The 26,266-nt window shown below is 42.3% G+C and overlaps 1 protein-coding gene across 4 annotated transcripts; it reads left to right on the top strand.

The window, feature by feature from the left end:
* Window positions 1-1,014: 1,014 nt before the first annotated feature.
* Window positions 1,015-9,763, top strand: PSMA4 (proteasome 20S subunit alpha 4). Of its 4 annotated transcripts, none has more exons than XM_002825724.5 (9): window positions 1,022-1,135; window positions 2,492-2,517; window positions 2,766-2,808; window positions 3,070-3,232; window positions 4,772-4,849; window positions 5,453-5,541; window positions 6,222-6,352; window positions 7,169-7,292; window positions 9,354-9,763. In XM_002825724.5, the coding sequence occupies exons 2-9, from the start codon at window positions 2,515-2,517 to the stop codon at window positions 9,506-9,508; spliced, it is 786 nt and encodes a 261-aa protein (XP_002825770.1). In that variant the 5' UTR covers window positions 1,022-1,135; window positions 2,492-2,514; the 3' UTR covers window positions 9,509-9,763. The 4 variants fall into 4 exon arrangements, with proteins under 4 accessions (XP_009248349.1, XP_002825770.1, XP_063572329.1 ...); XM_009250073.4 differs by lacking the exon at window positions 1,022-1,135 and adding an exon at window positions 1,412-1,429; XM_009250074.4 differs by lacking the exon at window positions 2,766-2,808 and having other exon boundaries at window positions 1,015-1,135.
* The last annotated feature ends 16,503 nt before the right edge of the window (window positions 9,764-26,266 follow it).

Below are 26,266 nucleotides of genomic sequence, written 5' to 3' on the forward strand. Positions count from 1 at the left end.
TGACGGTAGGGTATTGCTTTAACTATGCTGGTCAGGGAAATCCTTTCTGACTGGTGAAAAGCAGAGAAAGAGACCAAGGTGAAAATTCCCCCAAAAGTGTGAACCTCATCATAATTTTTTTAAATTTAATTTTTAGAGCCAGTGTCTTTCTCTGTCACCCAGGCTGGAGTGCAGTGGTGCGATCATAGCTCACCACAGCCTCAAACTCCTAGCCTCAAGCCATCCTCCTGCCTCAGCCTCCCAAAGCTGTGTAATTACAAGCGTGAGTCACCATGCCCGACCCTCATCATCATTTTTTTTTTTTTTTTTTTTTGAGATGGAGTCTCAGGCTGGAGTGAAGTGGCGCACTCTCGGCTCACTGCAACCTCCGCCTCCCGAGTTCAAGCGATTCTCGTGCCTCAGCCTCCCAAGTAGCTGGGATTACAGGCGTGCACCACACACTCGGCTAATTTTTGTAATTTTAGTAGAGACGGTTTCACCATGTTGGCCAAGCTGGTCTCGAACTCCCGACCTCAGGTGATCCACCCGCCTCGACCTCCCAAGGTGCTGGGATTACAGGCATGAGCCACCCGGCCTTCCTCATCATAATTTATATGTCCAAAATGTATGCATCAGCAGTAAAAGTGAAAGCCAGAATGAAAAAGGAAGGTGATGAGAGGGGTAAAGTCTCATGTGGTCGGAACCATTTTGGGAAACAGGACAGGAATGATAGCAATTAAGAAGCCGGTCTACACTATTTGCTATCCTAGGTCTGAATAGTGAAGAGAAAGTGAAAGGAGAGCGCCAAGGGTAAGAGAAAGAAATTAGCTATTCCACCTCCTGGTTGGCTACTGTCTTCCTGTCCTCCTCCCCATGGCACAGCAACTCCTCCACCTGCTGAGGACCCTAGCCTAAGCTGCAGCGCCCCAGAGCCTCAGCACCCCGGCGCCCCAGCTCCCACGAGGGCGACCGGTTCTAGCTCCGCCCCTCATGGAGGACTTCCGCGTCCTCGGCCGTCCCGCCTCCCCCCCCCCAGCTGTTCTGCGCATGCGCGGGGGCCATATTAGCCGCGGTTATTTGGTGAGCGCTGGTGGTTTATTCTTCCGTGGAGTTAAGGGCTCCGTGGACATCTCAAGTCTTCAGGGTCTTCCATCTGGTGAGCCTTTGGCCCCTTGGGGCCCGCGGAAGCTTCGCCGCTCTCCCCTTGGGCGGGGGTCGTGAACGTCAAGACAGTCCCGGCCTGCAGTTGCCGCGGAGGAGCCGTGGGCACGATGACTCTGCACCGCCTCCTCGGTGACGGACCGGCCGCCGGGAATGGCCCCCGCCGGCCGCCGTCGGGGGCTTCCCAGTGCCAAGCCTGGACGCCGGGGCCCGCGAGGGGGCGGGCTGAGGGTGGGGGGTCTGTGGGCAGGACCGAGGAGTTGGGGCGGCTTCCGTCCTGGAGAGTTCGGTACGTGAAAGTTAGCTCTCCCGGAGGTGCCGGTGAACTCAAAATCGTGCTGTGCCCGGCGTCAGGCGTGGAGACAACAGAAAGTTGTGCTTACGCTCGAATCAGAAATCCTCGGCGAGTCTGTGTCCTCCCTGCTTTTCTGCTCTGTGCCGTCCTTACTTTGCACCTTCCTGTTGCAATTACTTCAACCAGTTCGCTGCCCTCGGTCTCTCACCAGCCAGAGTGATCATTTAAAATGCCAATCAGTTCCTATGGGCCTTGGGAATCATTCAGAGGAGCCCCATTGGCTGAGAGATAAAATTCTGTTTTTACCTGGGCACGCGGGCTCTCCAGAATTTGATTCCAGCTTACCTTTCCAGTCTTGATTCCCTATATTCCAGTATTTGGAAATGTGGGTTTTGGACTGAGGCTTTACCAAATAACGCTGAGCACCCAGTATTGCCTTTTGCACAAATGGTACTGATGGTGCCCAAGATAACTGCCTCCACCCCCAAGTTCAGGACCCAGATCACTCTCTGGAGAAGGCCTCAGCCTCTTGACATGGCTTTCAAGGCTCTGCGTGATTTGGATACTCGCTTAGCTCTTATTTATATATTTTTAAAAACATCAGCAGTTTGTCTCATGCGCACTAAGCTATCCTGCCTCAGTACCCTTTGTTCATACTTTATGCTCTGTCTGGAATGCCCTTCCCTTCTTTCTTCCTCTGTTCTTTCTCTTAGACCCAAGGGTTCTCAGCCTTATTTCTGCCTCTCCCGTCTCTGATTTACTTTCATTTTCTGTATCGGTTTCTCAAAAAATACTTTCTTGATTTTTTCATCATCCCTTTTCCCACCCTACCCCCGGTTCCTCTTTCCACATTATAATCTATGACTGCCTGTCTCACCTAACTGCCAGTATTAGCTTTTCAGGACAGGAACTGGTTTTACACATTTTGGTGTTCCAGCATCTAGCATAATGCCTGACACTTAGCTGAATAAAGGGAGTAAATAGATTTGTAAAGTCAGCAAATGCTTTTTAATTTGTGAATCTTATTTTAATGATGATCTGATTTTCTTTTTACAGGAACTATATAAAGTTCAGAAAACATGGTGAGTTAATACACATGCCAATAAACTGTTGCCTGATAAACCGTATTGCTTGTACTCAACTTACAGACTTGTGTGGGAAAATTGAAATAGAAGGAAAGCATTGAGAAGATGCCTTTTATCTTGTCAGTTTCCTCTCACCTATTGAACTTTGTATATACCAGGATAGGTTTTGTAAGATGATTTGTAGGCTTGCAGGACTTGGCTTACTTTCAGTGGGTAGGAGTCACTCATGTGTTTTTCCTTTGTAGTCTCGAAGATATGACTCCAGGACCACTATATTTTCTCCAGAAGGTAAAATAGAAATTGTTTAATCTGCCTCAAGTTTAAAAATAAATGTTAGACTTTTAGAAAAAAAAATTACAAACTATTTTTGGTAGTTGCAGAGTTCATCTTTTTTGTACTTTGAAGCAATTATGGTCACCAGGTTGATTATACCATAGAAGAGTGAAAGTGGAAATTTGTTTCTAGCTTGCTTCATTGCTGATTTCTTTTGGGCCGGTGGTGCAAGAGCACAGAGGAGAGTCTTGGCTTCTCACTGCTTTTGTTTTGTAGGTCGCTTATACCAAGTTGAATATGCCATGGAAGCTATTGGACATGCAGGCACCTGTTTGGGAATTTTAGCAAATGATGGTGTTTTGCTTGCAGCAGAGAGACGCAACATCCACAAGCTTCTTGATGAAGTCTTTTTTTCTGAAAAAATTTATAAACTCAATGAGTAAGTGAGATTTTAGGAAAGAGTTTAAAAAAAATCTCACTTTCTCACATAAGTGGGATCTATGTAATTTGGGAGGGCTCTTCCATGCGATGTGGTAGAATTGAAGTTGTGCCTTTATTTTGTTTGTAACCTCTTTGAGGCCTGGTACCATGTGTTACTCCTTTTAAGTGCAGGGCAAACACTTCGTGGAGAAACTAGCATTGTGTAATGATAAGAGTACAGACTTAGTAGTCACACAGATTTGGGTTCAACTCCAGGCTTCACCCATGCAGGCTATGTGACCTTGCACCAATTATTTAATTTCTTTGGGCCTCAGAGCCTCCTAAAGTGGTTGTGGCGGTTTAATGAAATAAAATGAATGAAATAAAATAGTATAGTGTCTGGCATTTAGTAGGCCCTCAAAGTATTGTCTAGAATAGCTACGCAGGATTTTGTTGAATTACACTGAATCTTACTAAAGAACAAGCCTCTTGGAGGTCTGGGAAGAATTTAGCCAAGCCTTGTACACTGTGTGAGATGTTTGTTATATTTGGGTGTGCAGAACTTTGCAGCTCATGGAGAGCTGGCCGTGCTAAGTAGAGACTTTCCCTTCAGTGGTGGTGAGCTTGGTAAATGCTGATTATCAGGGCCTTTTGATAAACTTGTCCAAAGTGGTGTCACCCCTCCACAGAGCCTCTGTTGGGTCCACTCAACAGCTGGCAGGCTTGGCTAGGCGTAGTCACAGGGCAAGTCTCAGCTATAAGAGAGCCAGGGCAGCCCTCAGGAAATAGGCCCAAAAAAATGAAATGCATCTCTAGTAGGAGCCTAGCCCTGTACTTCCTAAGCAGGCTTGTAAACTCTCCTGCCATTGTCCCCTGTCATCTCTATCAAGCCAAGCCTCAGGAAATGAATATTACTCAAGAGCAGTCTGTCTAGCAAAATCTTTTTTTTTTTTTGAGACAGATTCTTGCTCTGTCACCCAGGCTGCAGTACGGTGACGCCATCTTGGCTCACTGCAACTTCTGTCTCCCGGGCTCAAGTGATCCTCCCACCGCAGCCTCCCAAGTAGCTGGGACTATAGCTGTGCACCACCACACCCAGTTCGTTTTTGTATTTTTTGTTAAGATGGGATTTTGCCATATTGCCCAGGCTGGTCTTGATCTCCTGGGCTCAAGCCCTCCATCTACCTCGGCCTCCCAAAGTGCTGGGATTACAGGCGTGAGCCATTGTGGCAAGCCTATCTTTTTATTCTTTGTTGCTGAATCTTCTTGAGATTACATTAGCTTCTTGGCGTTAATTCTGTTATCCTATTCACAGGGTGGTAATGATAAATACATCTGTTAAAGAACTTAAAGGGTGCATTTGTTTATCTTTCATGTTGAATGACATCAAGTAAACGTCTCCTACAAAGATAAAACTTTTTAAGGTTTTTTCTGAAGGAAGTAGCTGTTGTGAAGCAAACGTAGTGAATTTCTGATAGAATTCTGTGCTTTTTAATACTTATAAACGCTCCTTGCAAGCATCTTCCCTGCTTACAGATCAATGTCTTTTTTCTTCAAGGGACATGGCTTGCAGTGTGGCAGGCATAACTTCTGATGCTAATGTTCTGACTAATGAACTAAGGCTCATTGCTCAAAGGTATGGTCATAAATAGCATAACTGATGATATAGAAATTAGTTTTGATGCTTCTTTTTTTTTGAGACAGAGTCTCACTCTGTCACCCAGGCTGGAGTGCAGTGGCGCCACCTCGGCTCACTGCAACTCCGCCTCCCGGGTTCAAGCGATTCTCTTGCCTCAGCCTCCCAAGTAGCTGGGACTACAGGCGTATGCCACCACACGCGGTTAATTTTTGTATTTTTAGTAGAGACGGGGTTTCACTGTTAGCCAGGATGGTCTCGATCTCCTGACCTCGTGATCCGTCCACCTTGGCCTCCCAAAGTGCCGGGATTACAGGCATGAGCCACTGCACCTGGCCTAGTTTTGATGTTTCTAAGGAGAGCCCACTTTTGTAAAGATTAAAGTCATTAAAAATCTTTGAATTGAAAATTACAGATTTTTTTCAACCAACTTACAAAATATTATTTACTATGAGAATATTCAGTTGTTGACTTGTTCCCTCCCCTTCAAATTACAAATGACTGTTAGGTTGTCCCCATGGCATAGATTGCTTTTCAGAGAATATTTTCCTTAGAGTTTGTGTTTTAGAGAAAACTACTAATGTGCCCATCTCTTTATCCTAGGTATTTATTACAGTATCAGGAGCCAATACCTTGTGAGCAGTTGGTTACAGCACTGTGTGATATCAAACAAGCTTATACACAATTTGGAGGTACTTAATTTTTTTGAAAATTTTATTCTAAAAAGTTAAGACATTTTATGAGTTATAACCCTTTTGAGGTAGTAAAAAATTGAAAATAGACCCTTTGTTTTAAATTAAATTTAATTTTTTTAATTGGCAAATAAGAATTGTACATATTCATGGGGTACCTAATGATGTTTCAGTACACATAATGATCAGATCAGGGTAAATGGCACATTCATCATCTCAAACACTTCTTTGTGTTGGGAGCCTTCCATATCCTTCTAGCTATTTGAAACTAATAAGTTACAGTTAACTATATTAATCCTACAGTGGTACAGAACACTAGAATTTCATACATTCTTGCTTCATGAATGAACGTGTTTCTCCGCCATGTAGATTATCCTAGTTTTATTAATAGGATATTGAAAGTCCAAAACAACATTTTCAAATCTGGAAACTAACTGCTGTTTACATAATAATGAAATTCAGCACTGGTCCTTTGTCTATTCCCTCTCCTGGCTGTGTCCAAGTCGTAGAAACAAAAGTGGAATTTGTAATGGAGCTTATCTATGGTAGCCAGAATACAAAACAGTTTATGAATGCTTAAGTTCACAGAGTAGGGTTTAGCTACATTCACTGAGCTCAGGTAACTATAGTGATACTAAATTTAGATTATTGATATGTTTGGCTTTTTTTCTTTGTTAAAGGAAAACGTCCCTTTGGTGTTTCATTGCTGTACATTGGCTGGGATAAGCACTATGGCTTTCAGCTCTATCAGAGTGACCCTAGTGGAAATTACGGGGGATGGAAGGCCACATGCATTGGAAATAATAGCGCTGTGAGTATTTTTGTTGTGCTATAAAATCTAGCAGAATGTCTAATAACTGCCATAATTTTGCTGTGGTGATGAATGTAAACGGTATTTTAAGATAGCTGCAACAACCTTAATGTGATATGGAAATATCTGTGATTTCTGTTGGTGACAGCCTTGCTGGTATAGCTAATATACCGGGGTTTGTTAACTACATTAATAAATGCTAATTTTCAGTTAAGAGTTGTGAAATTAGAAGTTGTGATTTTGTTTCACATCCTAGTTTACAGATCCCCTGAATTCTATGACAGACCCCTTGGGAGACTGAGGACCCCAGGTTAAAGACACACTTTATAGAGCATCAGTACTCCCTCTTCTCACCCCGTGCCATGTGTGCCCTCCCTGTCATCAAAATTATGTATATGGGCCAGGCATGGTGGCTCATGCCTGTAATCCCAACACTTTGGGAGGCCGAGGCAGGCAAATTGCTTGAGCTCAGGAGTTCGAGACCAGCCTGGGCAACATAGCAGAACTCCGTCTCTACAGAAAATACAAAAATTAGCTGGGCAGCATGGCATGTGCCTGTAACCCTAGCTACCCAGGAGGCCAGAGTGGGAGGGGAACACCTGAGCCTGGGGAGACTTGAAGATACAGTGAGCTGAGATCATGCCACTACACTCCAGCCAAGGCAACAGAGTGAGCCCCTGTGTCAAAACAAACAAACAAAAAAAAGTTGTTTATGCTTGTAATGCCAATAATAATTCAGGCATTTTTCTTCTAGATCAATTCATGTTTCTAAAAAATGTAAAAACTTAAAATTCTATGTTGATTCGTGTTTTATAGGCAGCTGTGTCAATGTTGAAACAAGACTACAAAGAAGGAGAAATGACCTTGAAGTCAGCACTTGCTTTAGCTATCAAAGTACTAAATAAGACCATGGATGTTAGTAAACTCTCTGCTGAAAAAGGTAATTCATATCCTGTCCTTTAATTCTTTCGACTGAGTGAGGGAGATTAGCAGCTGTTAAGATTTTTTTTTTTTTTTTTTTTGAGATGGAGTCTCACTGTGTTGCCAGGCTGGAGTGCAATGGCACAATCTCGGCTCACTGCAACCTCCGCCTCCTTGGTTCAAGTGATTCTCCCGCCTCAGCCTCCCGAGTAGCTGGGACTACAGGCTCGCGCCACCACGCCCAGCTAATTTTTGTATTTTTAGTAGAGACGGGGTTTCACCATGTTGGCCGGGCTAGTCATGACCTCCTGACCTCAGGTGATCCTCCCACCTCAGCCTCCCAAAGTGCTGGGATTACAGGCGTGAGCCATCGCGCCCAGCCAGCAGCTGTTAAGATTTTAACATGTCATCCTAGTTCATTGAAACAGCAACCTTACGAATTAGGTGATGTTATCCCTGTCTTCTAACTGAGGATGCTAGGGCTTAATGAGGTTAAGTGAGTTGACCAAGATCAACATTGGTAAATTGTGGAGTCACAATCTCACACTGTATTCCAAACTTAAAGGCTTGATACTGAGCAATCTCATTACTCACAGACAGACATCCTCCACTGTGCTACTTTTAGTTAACAGTTACCAGGTCTTCTCATCAATGATATCTTTGCTTGTGTGTATGTATGATAAAGCGTATGTATGTAGTTATATATTTATACATAGGTTTGGTATACTTTACCAGAGATACAACTTTTGCATGGGTTGTGATACCCTCTCCTGTTCTTCTTAATCTACTAATGTCTTATTTTAAGCTCATGTTAGCAATTCCAAATACCTTGTTCACCTTAAGCTACATGACTATATAAAAGAATATTTCAGTCGAGCGTGGTGGCTCACGCCTGTGATCCCAGCACTTTGCGAGGCTGAGGCGGGTGGATCACCTGAGGCCAGGAGTTCCAGACCAGCCTGGCCAACATGGTGAAACCCCATCTCTACTTAAAATACAAAAATTAGCCAGGCGTGGTGGTGCATCCCAGGTTCAAGGAGAATCACTTGAACCTGGGAAGCGGAAGCTGCCGTGAGTTGAGATCATGCCACTGACTGGCGACAGAGAGAGACTCTGTCTCAAAAAAAAAAAAAAAAAAAAAAAAATTCTAAATGTTTTTCAGAAATTGTGGTAAATTAACATGTTGCTTTATGTTAGGACAGTTTAGCTCCTGGTGTTCCTTAGAAAATGCCATATACGGCCAGGCACATTGGCTCACGCCTGTAATCCCCAGCACTTTGGGAGGCCAACTGAGGTGGGTGGATCACCTGAGGTCAGGAGTTCAAGACCAGCCTGGCCAATATGGTGAAACCCCCGCCTCCACTAAAAATACAAAAAATTAGCTGGGCGTGGTGGCGTGCGCCTGTAATCCCACTACTCAGGAGGCTGAAACAGGAGAATCGCCTGAACCCAGGAGGCGGAGGTTGCAGTGAGCCGAGATCGCACCATTGCACTCCAGCCTGGACAACAAGAGCAAAACGCCATCTCAAAAAAAAAAAAAAAAAAAAAGAAAATGTCATTTACATGCAGATTGTCCTCTTTTGTCTACTTCCACCCAATTTCAAGGAAACACTACTCAGTTTCCCCGGTACAAAAAAATTCCTTCCCCTTTAGGTATCAGTCTGCTTTTCTTGGCCATTTCATGCCCTTTTTTTTTTTTTAAGAGACTTGAAAAGTCCATAAAAAATAAGCTATTATTACCAGTTGAAGATTCTGGCTGAGCCCTCAGAGGTTCCAACAGTTCCGTCTAATCAGCACAGCTAATAGCAGGCCAGCAATAGCAATTGGTCGATTATACTTTTTCTAAGGGAGTGACAAAATGGCTGAGGAGATGATATTTAAGTAAAAATTATAATTAAAACATTACAAGATCAAAAGTATATTGTTCTCATAAAAGGGAATAATAAGTATAAAACATAGGAGAGTGCTGAACTAACGTTTCAATGATGTGGCGAGCATAAACCATGAGTGCCTATTAAGTTTCTCTGCTAAGTATGCCTGCCTGCCTGCAATACAAATAAATGTATGTGTTTGTTTTTAGTGGAAATTGCAACACTAACAAGAGAGAATGGAAAGACGGTAATCAGAGTTCTCAAACAAAAAGAAGTGGAGCAGTTGATCAAAAAACACGAGGAAGAAGAAGCCAAAGCTGAGCGTGAGAAGAAAGAAAAAGAACAGAAAGAAAAGGATAAATAGAATCAGAGATTTTATTACTCATTGGGGCACCATTTCAGTGTAAAAGCTGTCCTACTCTTCCACACTAGGAAGGCTTTGACTTTTTTTAACTGGTGCAGTGGGAAAATAGGACATTACATACTGGATTGGGTCCTTGTCATTTCTGTCCAATTGAATATTGTAATGATGATGGTTACTCTTCATGGACATCTTAATCTTCCACACACATCCCCTTTTTTTGGAATAAAATTTGGAAAATGGAAATGAAGGAATAAATTCTCTGTAGCAGTAATTGTTAAATATACAAAAACTGACAGGGCGATTACCTTTTGCACGCTGTGGCTTACAGTCTTTTCACAAAGATGGGCACATTCCTCAGGCTGGCCAGATTATTCATTTCTGTCTGCGCGGATTGGTTTGGTTTGAGAATGAACACGTGAGCTGAACAAAGCCAGAATTGGTGTGTGGGTGTGGATCTCGCAGCTAGGACTGAGGCTGCCCACAGGCAGCAGCTCAAGCTGCGTGGAAGATGAGGTGTAGAAGTTAAGGCCGCAGAGGAAAAGTGGAACCAAGAGATGAGAACAGTTACGTGTTAACAGGCTGAAGGGAGCTCTGCTGCTGGGCTTTGTTCAACCTGAGTTCCCTTGGGTGTCTGTGGCTTCATGACAGAAGTGATATGGGGCAGTGCTACTTAATGCATAGCCGTGGTGCTTTAGCATCACCTGTGCAGATTCTGATGTCCCATCCCAGATCTACTGAATTAAAATCTCTGAGGGTGGAACCCAGTAATCTGTTTTAATAAGCTCTGCATGTGATTCTTAGGAATGCTGAGTAAAACTTTAAGAAGTTTTTGTTGCATATTAGAATCACCTAGGAAGCTTTTGCAACTTGTAAGCATGCTGTATCAATTAACTCAAGCGCTGTGGTGGAACCCAGCTAGTAACGTTTCTTAAACTCTTCAGGTGATTTCCATCAGCCGGGATGCGTGCATTGAGCCATCATTTACCCTTCTCTCAGCTGTTGTCAATCAAATATGGGATCCCAGTCTAATTCCTCATTGTAGATTTTCTTAATGCAGCTCCCTGCAGTTTTCTGTATAGGCTAAAGTATTTCCAAGCCCTATTTGCAGCACTTTTTTGAAGTTCTAAATTATTCTCTTACTCTGTACAGCTGGTTCTTATTGTTTTTGGTAGTTATGTTCTAAAGTCACCACAAAAACTAACAAATACTGAACTCTTGCACCTAGGGGAAGTACTGGGTTAGGGTCCTACAAGCCACTGGTCACATTTTTATCAACTGATCAGTACATAACCTGTTTTTTGTGTATTTCTACTTAAAGACACCTTTTTAAATGTATATTGTGGATTCATTAACATAGAACTCAGCCAACAGCTCTTTACCTGAATGTTTTGTTTTGTTTTGTTTTTTGAGACTGGGTCTTGTTCTGTCACCCAGGCTGGAATACAGTGGCGTGATCATATTTCACTGCAGGCTCAAACGGTCTTCCTGCCTTGACCTCCCAAAGTGTTGACATCACAGCCCTCTTATGCTTAGGAACAACACTAAACAGTGTTTTTTTCGTAGAGACGGTGAGCGTGGAAGGTCTCACCATGTTTCCCATGCCGGTCTCGAACTCCCGGGGTCAAGCGATCCTCCTGCCTCAACCTCCCAAAGTGCTGACATCACAGCCCTCTTGTGCTTAGGAACATTAAACAGCACTTCAGCACTACACCTGGGTGCCATTTGAAATCGTAAAATCACTAAGAAAAATGCAAAAATAAATGGCACAAGGTAGACTGCAGGAACACTTAACAGTGTGAGAGCTGAAACAAGAATGCAGAGTGTCGCCTTGCTCAACCTCAGCTGGGAACATGTGCGTCTGGGTACTCAAAATTTTCACCACTCTGCATGTCAACAAATGACTAAAAGTACCACAAGTATTGGTTTGGGGGTTACATGTACATTTTATGAGAATGCAAATTTTGCAAATTCACAAGTACAGAATCAGCAAGTAGTGAAGATGAATGGCACATCTTCACCCTCCAGTCTTGCTACACCCAGAGGTCGAGGTAGTCAATAAATCTTATTAACTCTGTCTCCAGAATTTACCCAGAATCCAGCCACTTTCCACTGCAGGAACGCTGGTCCAATTCACCATTATCTCTCACTTGGACTATTGCAACAGCCTCCTAACTGGTCTCCCTGCCTCCACTTCATTCCCCACAGTCAATTCTCCAGCAGCAGCCACAGTGATCCTTTCAAAATGTAAAACGGTGCTACTGCACAGTCTTGGCTCAAAACTCTCCAGTGGCTTCCCATCTTGCTCAGTAAAAGTCAAATTCTTTGTACTGGTTCACGAGGTATCCTGTATTCTGGCCTTGTGCTACCTTCCATGTGCTTCCTTCCTCATTCATCCAAATGAGCCTTCTCATCATTCTGTGAATGTGCTAAGCTCCCCTCGCATCACTTGCCAATCCCTCTGCCTTGGGAATGCTCTTCCTAGGTATCTATTGCCCATTCCCTCATCTCCAGGTCTCTGCTTGCATGTCACCTTTTTGGGGGTACTTCTGTAAAGGAGCAATCTCTTTCCCCTGCACCCTCACATTTTCTATTCCCCATACATACCCTGTTGAGTTTTTCTCCATAGCACTCATCACCAGCTGGCATATTTGTTTCTTGTCTCTCTCCACTGGAATACAGACTTCCAGAGCAGTACTTTGTTTTCATTCAATAGTTGTGTCTCAGTACCTAGAACAGAAACTGGCACATGTTAGCCAACAAATAAATACTGATGAATGAATAAATACCCTGGATATGCTGATGTGAAATCCTAAAAAATACCTGCTTTCCATCCAGATCAGTAGCACTGGTGGATTTTCTGTATCCTGACTACCCCTTCAACATTCGCCTAAAGCTAGGACAACTTCTTCAAAGGCAATAGTGGATAAGAGAGCCTGGTATAGTTTGCTGCCACATTAGGAAAGTCTTCAGAATTTGACCCTGACAACAGGCAAATTTCAACGTATTCATCTTTTTGTTGAAATAAATTCATACCATGAGGAAAAGCAAAAGATAGGAGGTGAGGCAAAGGCTACTCTTTAACCGTGAGTTTTTTTCCCTGCGATGGGGTTTGGCTGCCTAGTCTAGATTCTCACGCTAGCCCCACTTTCCTCTGCTCTGTGGCATATTTTTAACCTGAGTTGCAGGATGGTTGGTTTCCAGAGTGTTGCCTGATGCATCCCAAATGCTCCCTTAGCAATACACATCTGAACAGGGGCCCATCACTAATAGCAAGCATTTCATTAATCTGAGCAAAACTCATGGGTTTTCACAGGGACCCTACCAGCTCAGAAGCACCTTGATATAAATAAGTAGAAAACCAAAGACAGCTAAGTTTTAAATCTTGAGTCAAAACTTTAAAATCAAAGTCAAGTTGATTTCATTTTGGTGAGCTTTCAAATCATGCTTTTAAAAATAAACTATGTAAAAAAATCATGTACTCCTGTGTATAATTTTACCTCTGGCGTTTTTTCTTAATCAGAAAATAAAGGAAGACTCTGGAATTTGTACAGTCTAGCACTTTGAAAGTTCCATGAGAATATTTGTTTTAGCAGTGCAAAAATATTCCATACTCTGAAAAACAAAACCAGAAAGTTGATTCATTCCTTTATTGGACACTTACCATGTTCCTGATAATTTTAGGTGGTGGGGATACATGGATAAGACATGTCCTCGGCTCTTGCAGCCTTGCAGGAAAAGCAGATAATCCACAACAATATTGTGGAGGAGTGCTAAACTCCAGGTAGCTGTGTGCTGAAGGGTAGGGAGTAAAGGCAGAAGGAACCGCACGTGCAAAGGCTTGGCAATGGGAAAGCTTCACAGTAGCTAAGCAGAGCTAGAGCACAGCTTGCTGGGGAAATAAGAGATGAGGTTGGAAATGTGCACTAGGATGAGAAGACAGCTTTGCAGGTCTTGAAGTTTGTGCTCTATGCAATGCAGAGGCAGCTGAGATTTTTTAGTGAATGAGAAAAACAATTACTCTGACTTGTTTAGAACAATGATTCTGGGAGCCCAGAAGATGGACTAGGTGGGAAGAGACAGAGTGAGTTAGGAGGCTACTGAAATAGGCAAGGAAGGATGAGGGTGTAAGACTGTAGTAAAGGGAACAGAGAGGAAGGGAAGCTGCCACGGAGTGACAGAGGAGAGAGAAAGAGGAAGGGATTACAACGGCATCAAATGCAAGTAGTCACAATCTGATCTAAAAAAGCGCTCAGTGAACATGATGAACTACTCTTAAAATTTCCTGATGTCTTTTTTGTTACTATTGTTATAACCTGAAACCAATTAGAGTTAATATCCCTAGTAGGGAAGAATTCTGTAAACAACATTGTATGTCACACATCAGGATAAACCCACGTCAAATGCTTTTTTCCCCTTCTTCTTCCAGGTATCATTCATTTGTATTCTTGCATGCACTGTCTGATCATCTTTTTTGCCCAATTTCTATCAGATAATTTAACTTTCTATAAATTCATTTATGAGCTCTTTTAAAGATAGTTCTTTGTCATCTGTGTTGCATTTTTTTTTCATTGTAGCATTTGCATTTTTATTTTGTTTTTGATGCTGATGTACCCAAAGGTTGTTTTGTGTTTATGTAGACAAAGCTATCATTTAAAGTTCTTGTTAGTACAATGCACATAAAAATATTCCCCATGCTAAAGTACGTCAACATTATTCTAGTAAATTTGTGGTTTAATCATCTTTATAATACACAATTTGCAAAATATAATTGTGAATCTATTTTTAAAAGCAGTATTTAAATTAATCATGAAACTTTAATTCAGTTGTTCAGACTACTTGGGAATTTTCCATTCTTGGTTGAATTCAGAATTACATGAAATGATAGTAAAATAAATTTCTCCATTTATTTTTGTTATTTTTTGGTAACAGCCTTACTGAGATACAGTTCACATACCATACAATTCACCCATTTAAAACATACATTTCAATGGCTTTCTCTATACTCCTAGGGTTGTGCGACCATCACCGCAATCGATTTAGAACATTTTCATCACCCCAAAAATAAAACTCCACACACTTCTTAGACATCACTCCCAAATCACTGCCCAGTCCTAGGCAACCACTCATCTACTTACTGTCTCCACGGATTTGCCTATTATGGACATTTCCTGTAAGTGGAATCATACAATATGTGATCCTTTGTGTCTGGCTTCTGTCACTTAGTGTAATGTTTACAGGGTTTATCTATGTTGTAGTGTGCATCAGTAATTTGTTTACTAGATTAGAGAAAAAAAGCAGCGATTTATTATTTTTCTTCCATTGTATGGTTATACTACATTTTGTTTATCTACTCATTGGCAAAAATATGAGTTATTTCTACTCTTAAGAATAATGCTGCTATGAACACCCATGTACAAGTTTTTTGTGTGGACATACGTTTTCATTTATTTTGAGTATACACCTTGAAGTAGAATTTTTGGCTTATTTTAAAATCCATCTTTATGCCACACATTAACATTAGTGATAGGGATTTTTAAAAGAATCTACTTTGCCCTATTTTCTCCTATAAGAACCCAAGAGAAATGGGAAATGGGTTGACTATTTGAGTAAATGTATATGAATCTGTTAGTTATAGAAGTAGGTCTCACAGTTGGAGAGGATTTTCACTTCCTTTCATCTTTGCAGGAAGAATGTTTTCTCTAAATTTCTTTATACTTAACACTAGAGAGGCCAAGTCTTTGATTCTGTACCTAAGAGCCTTATGTAATAACCTTCTCTGAAATTTTAGGAATCACATGGAATGGGAGAATCCAGGGTAAATTGTCTTCTGAGTCCTAAACAATCTAATAACTTACTTTTTCTGATTAGGAAAGCAATGCATGATCACTTTGAAAAATACACAGTGAATAAAATAAAAATCACCCATAATATCTTGTCCAGAGTTAGCCACTATTAACTTATCTCAGTGGCCCAGTTTAGATGCTGAACGAGTATATCGGTAACCTTCAGCAAATTATAGGCAAGCTATTTTAAAATACTGTTTTATTTTATTTTTTTTTGAGATGGAGTCTTGCTCTGTCACTCAGGCTGGAGTGCAGTGGCACAATCTCAACTCATTGCAACCTCCGCCTCCCGGGTTCAAGCAGTTCTCCTGCCTCAGTCTCCCAAGTATCTGGGATTACAGGCACCTGCCACCATACTCAGCTGTTGTTTTTTGGAATTTTTAGCAGAGAGGGGGTTATACCATGTTGGCCAGGCTGGTTTCAAACTCCTGGCCTCAAGTGACCCATCCGCCTTGGACTCCCAAAGTGCTGGGATTACAGGCGCGAGCCAACGCCCCCAGCCTAAAAATACTCTTAAAGGAGAAATGTAAAAATACTTTTTCCTTCTAATTGCTTTTCTTTTTCCTTTTTTTTTTTTGAGATGAAGTCTCGCTCTTTTGCCCAGGCTGGAGTGCAGTGGCACCATCTTGGCTCACTGCAACCTCCGCCTCCCAGGTTCAAGCCATTCTCCTGCCTCAGCCTCCTGAGTAACTGGGATTACAGATGCACACCACCATGCCTGGCTAATTATGTTATTTTTAGTAGAGACGGGGTTTCTCCATGTTGGTCAGGTTGGTCTCGAACTCCTGACCTCAGGTGATCCACCCACCTCGGCCTCCCAAAGTGCTGGGATTGCAGGCGAGAGCCACTATGCCCAGCCTCTAATTGCTTTTCTAAAGTGTTTTGCAGCCTTAGAAAGCCCCATTTCTCTTTAGAGCAGAGTAGAAGCTATCATTTGTTGATTAAACAGTAAGTGTCAGCTACATTATAAATGTTAGTGCTAATTCTCACAACAACCTTGTAAACCCTTGAGGGCCTACTCTGTGCTCAGTGATTTAGAGGCAATCTCTCTATTGTGTAGTTGAGGAAACCAAAGATCAGAAAAGGTGAGTAATTTGTGCCAAGTCACACAACTCCAGTGCCATCATTCCATGCAAGCCATCACTACCATCCCGTGCCTGGACTTCTATAATAGCTGCCCATGGCCGGGCACGGTGGCTCACACCTGTAATCCCAGCACTTTGGGAAGCCGAGGCGGGCAGATCATGAGGTTAGGAGATCGAGACCATCCTGGGTACCACGGTGAAACCCTGTCTCTACTAAAAATACAAAAAAAGTAGCCGGGCATGGTGGCACATGCCTGTAGTCCCAGCTACTCCAGAGGCTAAGGCAGGAGAATTGCTTGAACCCGGGAGGCGGAGGTTGCCGTGAGCTGAGATTGCACCACTGCACTCCAGCCTGGGTGACAAAGCAAGACTGTCTCAAAAAGAAAAGCTGCCCATGCTTGTTCCCCTCCAACCTATTCTCACCTTCACTGCTTAGAGGGATCTTCTTAATATGTCAGTCGGAGCACATGAACACATGTCTTAAACCTTGCATAGGTTTCCCATCAGAGAACTTCCCCAATTTACTGTGAAGCTAATGCAGCTTAAGATTCAAGCCTCTTCGTTTGCATGGCTCCTTCCAAGGCCCTGGGAAGGACCCTAATAACGTATTCTTATGCTCATATGCAAAATATTTTTTTTTGTTTTTGGAGATGGAGTCTCACTCTGTCACCCAGCCGGAGTGTAGTGGCACAATCTTGGCTCACTGCAACCTCTGCCTCCCGGGTTCAAGCAATCCTCCTGCCTCAGCCTCCCGAGTAGCTGGGATTATAGGTGCACGCCACCATGCCCAGCTAATTTTTTTGTATTTTAGTAGAGACGGGGTTTCACCACGTTGCCCAGGCTGGTCTCGAACTCCTGAACTCAGGCAATCTGCCTGCCTTGGCCTCTCAAAGTGCTAGGATTACAGGCGTGAGCCACCGTGCCTGGTCGCAAAATATCTTTTAACAGCAGTTGAGAAGCACTACCGTTTGTTTCTGGACAAATTTCTCCTCCCTTTGGAAGACGTTGGAGTGGTGATGGGTGTAATGGAATATGTTAATTCGCAGTCACTTTCATGTGTAGTGAGCTTATTTTTAACCATTCCAGTGTAGAAATGGCTTCGGGATGTTTCCTATCACCATTGTGCCAACTCACCTGGCATCAAGACAAGAAGATGCAGGGACAGAGGTTGTGTCACCACGTGAACTATGTTTTCTATGGTGCCCATCATCGGAAGTTTATGAATACTGGAGAGAGAAACAAGGCTTGAAATGTATGGAGTCAGAAGCTAGTCTATGATAAACGCTTCCAGTCTCCAGATGTAGAAAATTATAAGCTAAGGATTCAGTTCTCATCAATACCAAAACAGGAAGGGGGAAAATTACTATACGATGTCAGGCCGTTAGTCAAACTATCATTTTCTTTTTTTTTTTTTCTTTTTTTTTTTTTTTTTTGAGATGGAGCCTCACTCTTGTCGCCCAGGCTGGAGTGCAGTGGCGCGATCTCGGCTCACTGCAAGCTGCGCCTCCTGGGTTCACACCATTCTCCTGCCTCAGCCTCCCGAGTAGCTGGGACTACAGGCGTCCGCCACCATGCCTGGCTAATTTTTTGTATTTTTAGTAGAGACGGGGTTTCACCATGTTAGCCAGGATGGTCTTGATCTCCTGACCTCGTGATCTGCCCGCCTCGGCCTCCCAAAGTGCTGGGATTACAGGCGTGAGCCACCATGCCCGGCCCAAACTATCATTTTCTAGTTACTGTGATGTTTGTCAACTTTTACAAAATTTGTTCTGGCTTTGAGTGTTGTGGTCCAAAAAATAATGTAATTTGTTGAAAATTTTTTTGTTCTAAGTAAATATCCAATTTCACACGCAATTTCACATTTGTACTATCATATTCTTTTTCTATTTGTAGAGATAGGGTTTTGCTATGTTGCCCAGGCTGAGGCTTGACTTTAACTCCTGGGCTTAAGCAATCCTCCCTCCTCAGCCTTCCCAGTAGCTGGGACTACAGGCACGTGCCACCACACCTGGCTTGTATTTTCATATTCTTTGCTTAAAGAGGACTCCTTCCCACCTGCCCAAATAATACAATCTTCAATATAAACCGGAATTATCCCCTGTTTTCCATTGTCCTCCTATCTCGTTGAGAATCTGTACCTGATTCCTCTCTGCCCCTCCCTCTCACAAACTTCTTTATTCTTTTTTTTTTTTTTTTTTTTTTTGAGAGACAGGTTCTCTGTCACCACAGCTGTGGTGCAATCATAGTTCACTGCAGCCTCAACCTCCCAGGTTCAAGTGATACTCCCATCTCAGCCTCCCAAGTAGCTAGGACCACAGGTGTGCCCCACCACACTCAGATAATTTTTATTTTGTTTTTAGTAGAGATGAGGTCTCACTATGTTGCCCAGGCTGGTGAACTCCTGAGCTCAAGTGATCCTCCTGCCTTGGCTTCCCAAAGTGCTGAGATTACAGGCATGAGCTACTGTGCCTGGCCGTAGCAAGCTCTTTTCTACCAAAGGGTCTTTAGCTAGATCACCCCTGTATCTGGAATGCTCTTCCCCTCCATCCTGCATGACTGCCACTTTCTCCATCTTCTGTCCTAACTCAGGTTTCCTTGTCAGGAAGGCATTTCCTGACCACCTGATTAAAAGTAAAATCCCCTACCCCCCACTGCATCAATTTCTAGTTATTCCTCAATAGTTTTTTTGTTTATTTGTTTTTGTTTTTGAGACAGAGTCACACTCTGTCGCCAGGCTGGAGTGTAGTGGCACAATCTTGGCTCACTGCAATCTCTGCCTCCTGGGTAGCTGGGATTACAGGCATGTGCCACCACACCCAGCTAATTTTTGTATTTTTAGTAGAGATGGGGTTTCACCATGTTGGCCAGGATGGTCTCCATCTCCTGACCTTGTGATCTACCTGCCTAGGCCTTCCAAAGTGCTGGGATTACAGGCGTGAGCCACTGCACCTAGCCCTCCTCAATAGTTCTTATCAAATTCTGAAATTATCTTGCTTGTTTTTTGTTATTGTTTTTTTTTTTTAAAAGACAAGGTCTTATGTTTTTTTTTAAAGGCAAAGTTTATTTTTATTTTTTTTTTGAGATGGAGTTTTGCTCTTGTCACCCGGGCTGGAGTGCAATGGCGCACTGTCTGCTCACTGCAATCTCCACCTCCTGGATTCAAGCGATTCTCCTGCCTCAGCCTCCCAAGTAGCTGGGATTACAGGCACATGCCACCATGCCCAGCTAATTTTTGTATTTTTTAGTAGAGATGGGGTTTCACCATGTCAGCCAGGTTGGTCTTGAACTCCTGACTTCAGGTGATCCACCCACGCCAGCCTCCCAAAGTGCTGGGATGACAAGCCTGAGCCCCCGCGCCCAGCTTTGTTTACTTGTTTGTTGTTTGCGTTCCTTCCCAAGGCAGTACTTTCCAAGAATGCAGGGACATTAACTATCATGTTCACTGCATCATTCCTAGAATTTGGTATATACATGAGTTGTTTCTTAAATATTTGTTGAACGAACGAATGAATAGCTGGGAGTGACAGCAAAGATTCAAACTTATGTTTATCTGACTCCACAAATCAAAGGCTGTGCGATTCCCAATATGCCAAGAGCTCTCTGTATTTCCCAATCTATTATCCCATAGAGCATTGAGAAGATCATGTGTGTGTGTTAGAAACACAAGCAGTTTCAATTCTGGTTCACCAATGACTGAGAAGATCAGATATAATCAAGGATCAAAATACCCTTTTCCATACAGGTGACTTCAAGTATTCTTCAGTTCTCAAAAAATTTAAAACACCTAAAATTAATCAGCCATGTTCTAGAAGAGCAAGGAAAGATTGTGTCTTGTGTGAGACAGCTGTGGAACTGGAAATTACTAAATGATTTCCAATTTTAAGAGATTTGGATCAGGTGGCTTAGAATTAGATTAAAGATAATCAATTCCCTGGAACAATCAATGCCATACATAACTCAATCTTCAGAAGGAGCTTTTTCTATTGCTGAGAGGTTGCTCATCTGGTCTTGTTTCTTATCCCTATAGAAACCTTGATGTCAATTAGTATTCCACGGGAAATGAAGCTAGATGAGAAAGTGAACCCTTGCTAAATAAATTAGAAGGAACGATAATTAAAGCAGAGATTCCAAACCGTATCAGAGAAGCAGCTCTATCTTCATTTTACCATCACTTCCCTAAAAGCAATATATGGCAGTTTACAAATTACACATGGAAATGAAATATATTTAATTTTGGATTTTTTGTGCTTTTGAAGATCAGAATTTTATAATATCTCTTGACTGAAGGGGAATTAATCTCGGAACAAATAATTTGGCAATCAATACATTAAATTCTAAGATGGCAGTTCTCCTGGTCTATAGCCACAAATATCTGGAATATTTGTGGTCTAAACCTGCAGTATAATTTGTACTTTGGATTCACTTCTGGTATACATGGCAGTGTCTATAAATACCTCTCATGTCCAGAATAGAAAGTCTGAGGGAGAGATAGAGGCTAGATATTTGATATTAGAAAAATATTCCAATTCTACCTTTTGCACAGAATTGAATATTTGTAATTGTATCTTGTAGATATCAAATTAAAAGCATAAGTTTCATTTTAACATTTATAATAGTATATCATCTATGGAGAACAGACAATACATATTTATATTACACACATTTATATATTCCTAATAAGGTGTCTTTATTTAGTAGACAAATGTTGAACTTTTGCATATTAAAAATTATTACTCTACTCAAGGACTTTATGGAAATTCATATTTGTCTTAAAAAGAAAAATTATTTTATAATGTAATTCATCACTCCCAGATTTAAAAGCTTTCAACAATTAGGGGACATGGGATATTGTATTGCACTTTCTTAAAATAAAAAACAGTATCTTCATTTTTAACAAGAATGTTTTGTAGGCCAGGTGCGGTGGCTCACGCCTATAATCACAGTAGTTTGGGAGGCCGAGGCAGGCGGATCACCTGAGGTCAGGAATGCGAAACCAGCCTGGCCAACATGGTGAAACATCTCTGCTAAAAATACAAAATTAGCCAGACGTGGTGATGCATGCTTGTAATGCCAATACTTGGGAGGCTGAGAAAGGAGAATCACTTGAACCTGGGAGGCGGAGGTTGCAGTGAGCTGAGATCGCGCCATTGCACTCCAGCCTGGGCAACAAGAGTAAAACTCCATCTCAAAAAAAAAAAAAATGTTTGGTAGCTGAATTGCCATTTCCTTGTTAACATGTGTTTTTCTATTGGTAATTGAACCTGTGACATTGTGTGATATATATGCTATTATTAAATTCTATTGAGAAGGCTTAGTTTTATATATGGCTTATATTTTTGTGATATTTGATTTTATGCATTACTATTTAGTTATTACAATCTAATAAAAATGTGGCAAATTAATTTTCTTTTTTAAAACTCTCCACATTAAAATATGTCTGTACTTTTACATTTTGATTGTGGTCACTGAAATAGCCCTTGAAAGAGACCTTTACTTCTTATATCATTTCTTATGAAGGATTGAATTTTAATATCCCATCAAAACTTGCTTTTTTCTTTTAATTTGTGAAAATGAATTTAATTTCAGCAGTAAAATTGACAGCATCCATTTTTATCTTTAATTAACTTTTTAGTTTGGCTTTCATCTTAAAGGCTCACAGCAGAATTTATCACCAAGCCGTAATAGAAGTGCTGAATGGAAGATTCAGAGAAGCTGCCTAGCTCTGAATTTAGCTCAGTTGACCCCATTATAAAAAAGAAAAGTGAACAACATTGATATAAAAGACAACTCATTAGGCCATACCACTCACAGATGACAATGTTTATTTTTGATTTCTGCTATTTATTTGGCCTTCTAATTCCCTTTCCATGCACTCTCTTTTTAACTCCAAAGCACCAACTGCCCTTTACTTAAGGGTTTTGTAAGTATGAAAGGACGTCACAGAATAATTGCTACATAAATAATATTAGCTACCATCTATTGAACACTCTAGCACTGTGCTAAGGACTTTATGAACTTTACATTCTGTGAGGCAGGTTTTATGGCACTGTTTAAAAAGTTAGTAATAGGGCTTAAAGAGATTGACTTTAGCTTAGTGAATGGTTAAGTCTTTGAAGTCAGGTCACCTGGATTCGAATCCCTGCCCACTATTTTCTAGCTCGCTAGCTCTCAGATCTTTGGAAAAGCAGTTAACATTCATTTATTCAGTGAAAGTAATGAGCGGAGGGAGTACAGGGCCCAACTTAGGGAGATTGCTTTCATACAAGAAGTGACAATCAGCCCAGTGCTGAAGGGGGAGTAGGAGTTAGGCAAGGCAGAGGAGGAGGAGGGGTGGAGAGATTAGTCCAGGCAGGGGGAACAGCATGTGTGAAGGCCCTAGGGTGGGACTGGGCTTGGTGATTCCTGGACTGAAGGGGCCCATGCAGCTGGAATTTAGTAGGCAAAGGGGAGGGGTGTGATGTGGAGTTTGTGAGGGTAGCGGGGGCCCCTCTAAGAATCATGACAAGGACTTGGGATTTTGTTTCTGTTTGAAGACAATCACTCAGGATGCCATCTGCAGAGTGTGTTGGAGGATGCAGGGAAGGAGACCCAGTGAGAGGCTGGGGCAGGAGTCTAAGATAGAGATGCATTTGAATAAACTAGGAGTGGAAAGGAGATATAAGAGATGGATTCAAAATAAATTCAAGGCTGGCCAGGCACGGTGGCTCACACCTGTAATCCCAGCATCTTGGGACGCTGAGGCGGGTGGATCACCGGGAGTTCGAGACCAGCCTGACCAACATGGTGAAGCACCATCTCTACTAAAAATACAAAATTAGCTGGGCCTGGTGGCACATGCTTATAATCTCAGCTACTTGGGAGGCTGAGGCAGGAGAATCACTTGAACCTGGGAGGTGGAGGTTGCAGTGAGTTGAGATGGCACCACTGCACTCCAGCCTGGGCAACAAGAGTGAAACTCTGTCTTAAAAATAAATACATAAAAATAAATAAATAAATAAATAAATAAATTCCAGGTAAATAGCACTTAGGGTTGAATTAGACTTGGTGGATGAAGCAGAGGGAGGAACTAAGGATGACTTCCAGTTTTCTAGCTTGAGTAATTAGTCAGATGGTGGTACCATTGATTGAGATGGGAAGGCTAAGAGGATAACATGGTTTGGGACATCTGAAGTGACATAACTAAGTGATTATGATGTAAAGTACATAGTCAAATACACTGGAGCTCAGAGGTGAGCTCAGCACCTATCTGAGTATGAATCTGGTCATCATCAATATATGGATGGTATTTACAGCTAGGGAAATGGATACGATCACTGAGGGGGGAAGTTTACAGAGACAGAATAGGTCCCAGATTCGAGCCTCTGGAATTTCCAACATGCAAAGCCTGGGTAGAAGAAGAGGGACCTGCCAAGAGAACTGAGAAGGTGTTGGCCAAAACAAGGATAATAAAAGTACCACTCCTGTAACATTGAGATTAAATGAACTAGCATATTAAAACGTGTTTAACTTCTTACGGTCCTCATTACTTAGCAGTGTTAATATAATTATTAAATTCTACTTTCTATGGCAAGGTACTGCCTGGCAAGTGGGTATTATAAAGGTGAACAAGACATAGCCCCGCTGGGTATGGTGGTTCACACTCTTAATCCCAGCATTTTGGGAGGCCGAGGTGGGAGGATCTCTTGAGCCCGGGAGTTTGAGACAAGCCTAGACAACATAGTTAGACCTTGTCTCTACCAAACAAACAAACAAACAAAATCAAAACTAAAAAAAATTAGTTGGTTGTAGTGGTGCACACCTGTAATCCCAGCTACTTGATAGTCTGGGGAGGGAGGATCGCTTGAGTTTGAGCCCAGGAGGTTGAAGCTGCAGTGAGCTATCATCACACTGCTACACACTCCAGCCTGGGCAAGAGTAAAACCCTGTCTCTACTAGGGAAAAAAAAAAAAGACATAGCCGCTAGGCTGAGAAACCCATTATCTAGTAGAGAACATAATTATAGAGAAATAGATAAAGAGAAGGCAGGTGGCATTTGAAATGAGCCTTGAAGAAAGGGTGGGTTTGGATATTCAGAAAAGGGGAGAAGGAAGGATAAGTGAAGACAGGAAAGTGTAATAAAAATTCCACAATCTTCAGAGGAAAAGGTGGTGTCTGGGATGCAAGAACTGTGTAATAGTCCCTTTGGCTAAGTCTCAGAAAGTTGGTAGATAGATGCCACTTTAGGGGAACTTTGTAGGTGGTGGCTGCAGCAACAGCAGCAATTTTCATTGTCATTTGGTCAGCTAATGTCTCCTAGCAGTGTGAAGATGCCTGTTATCAGAGTCAGGTGTAGCACCACATCCAGCAACCATGAGTAATTGGCATATCCCCCTGGAAAAACCATCTAAGATGTAGACGTTATATTCTGATTATTTGCTTGGATTTTAAAACGCCCAACAAATGTCACGCCTTGCCTTTCACTTAATAGCGACAATTAATAGTGTTTTTCATAGATTATGTAAATAACCATCATTCTCATGATTATTGATATAACATCTAGGAGTTCCAATTATATTTGCAGTGGCTGCACTAACAACCATTTCTTTCTAGTTTTGCCACTGACAGGTACTGTGACCTTCAGCAGTTATTCAACTCCTCTGTTTCAAATCGGTTAGCTGTAAAAGCAGAATAACATTTTAAAGTCATCCAAACGCTGTTAGGATGAATTGCATAAGTGCCTGTAAGTCCCATAAATTCTTCAGAGTAAAATGTAAATTTTCAGTGAAAGGATGCTAGGTACCGTCTTTCATTTCTGTGCAGAAGTGCAATTAATTACTAATCTGGTTAACATCTTGTGCATCCCTTTTCTGTGGCCCCTTTGTTTAAGTCTTGTTTAAACAGATTGGCTCCATTGGATGTAATTTACATTTTTCTAGCTGTAGTTGGAGCTAAGAAGAGCATCTTCACTGAATTTTGCTGTTTAGATTCTTTGCAACCAGGTTTAGTTTTTCACAGATTTCCTAGTCTGGAGGGTGGAGTGAAATTTTTGCTCACAATGAGTCTTAGAGGTGTCAACTCCATAAAGCGTTCTGTGAAGAGTCAGCGGCTCCCTCTGCCACTGAAGTTTAAAGATAATTCGCCCGAATCCCTTCAGCCAAATGAAGCTTTCTAATTAATTATGGACAGAGAGGATGAAATATAGGGTCTGGAGGGATTTGAGACGGGTTTCCAGCAGTCAGCACCAATCTCCACCGGAGTTGCTAACTGTCTGTAGCAGATAGAGTCACTAATATTTACAAATGTTAATTGATGGCAACACGGAGGGCGATGCCCACGTTTGAGGCGACTGCATATCATTTCCGGGGATGGCTTGAGTTAGTGTCAGAGCTGTACCTTCCAGAGTCCTCTAGTTTATCTGCCTCGGTTCCTCGCTTCCAGACGAGGAAACAGGCCCAGAGAGGAAAGTGACTTGCCCAGGGTTGTCTCGCTGGTCCACAACACAGGTCTCCTGGTGGGGACACCTTGGCTGGCACGACAGCCCCAGGAGGCAGTCAAGCTGCGACTGGTACTTCCTGGTGAGAAAGACTTGAGTGGGCAGCGGGACCCATGGAGAGCGCTGCAGCCTGGAGCAAGTCCCCCACCACTGTGATTCTGCCCCAGCCTCCAGCTTGTTTCTTTCTGATCACAACTCGGAATTACTTTATTTACATTTTCTGTCAGCTGGGAGCAATCTGTCCCTCTGCTTCCCCTTTTGGTGCTGAGCACAGAGCAGACATCAATGAATAGCTGTTATCTTAAGGTGTGCAGTGACTAGGCCAAGGACATTCGGTGGTTAGAGAAGGACGCGCCTG

Source organism: Pongo abelii, chromosome 16 (genome assembly GCF_028885655.2).
Source record: "Pongo abelii isolate AG06213 chromosome 16, NHGRI_mPonAbe1-v2.0_pri, whole genome shotgun sequence".
NCBI lineage: Eukaryota > Metazoa > Chordata > Mammalia > Primates > Hominidae > Pongo > Pongo abelii.

Bases quoted from the DNA above. Each gene is read 5' to 3' on its own strand.
- PSMA4 (XM_002825724.5), top strand. The intron at 6,353-7,168 runs GTGAGTATTTTT...CGTGTTTTATAG, and splicing joins GCATTGGAAATAATAGCGCT to GCAGCTGTGTCAATGTTGAA. The intron at 7,293-9,353 runs GTAATTCATATC...GTTTGTTTTTAG, and splicing joins TAAACTCTCTGCTGAAAAAG to TGGAAATTGCAACACTAACA.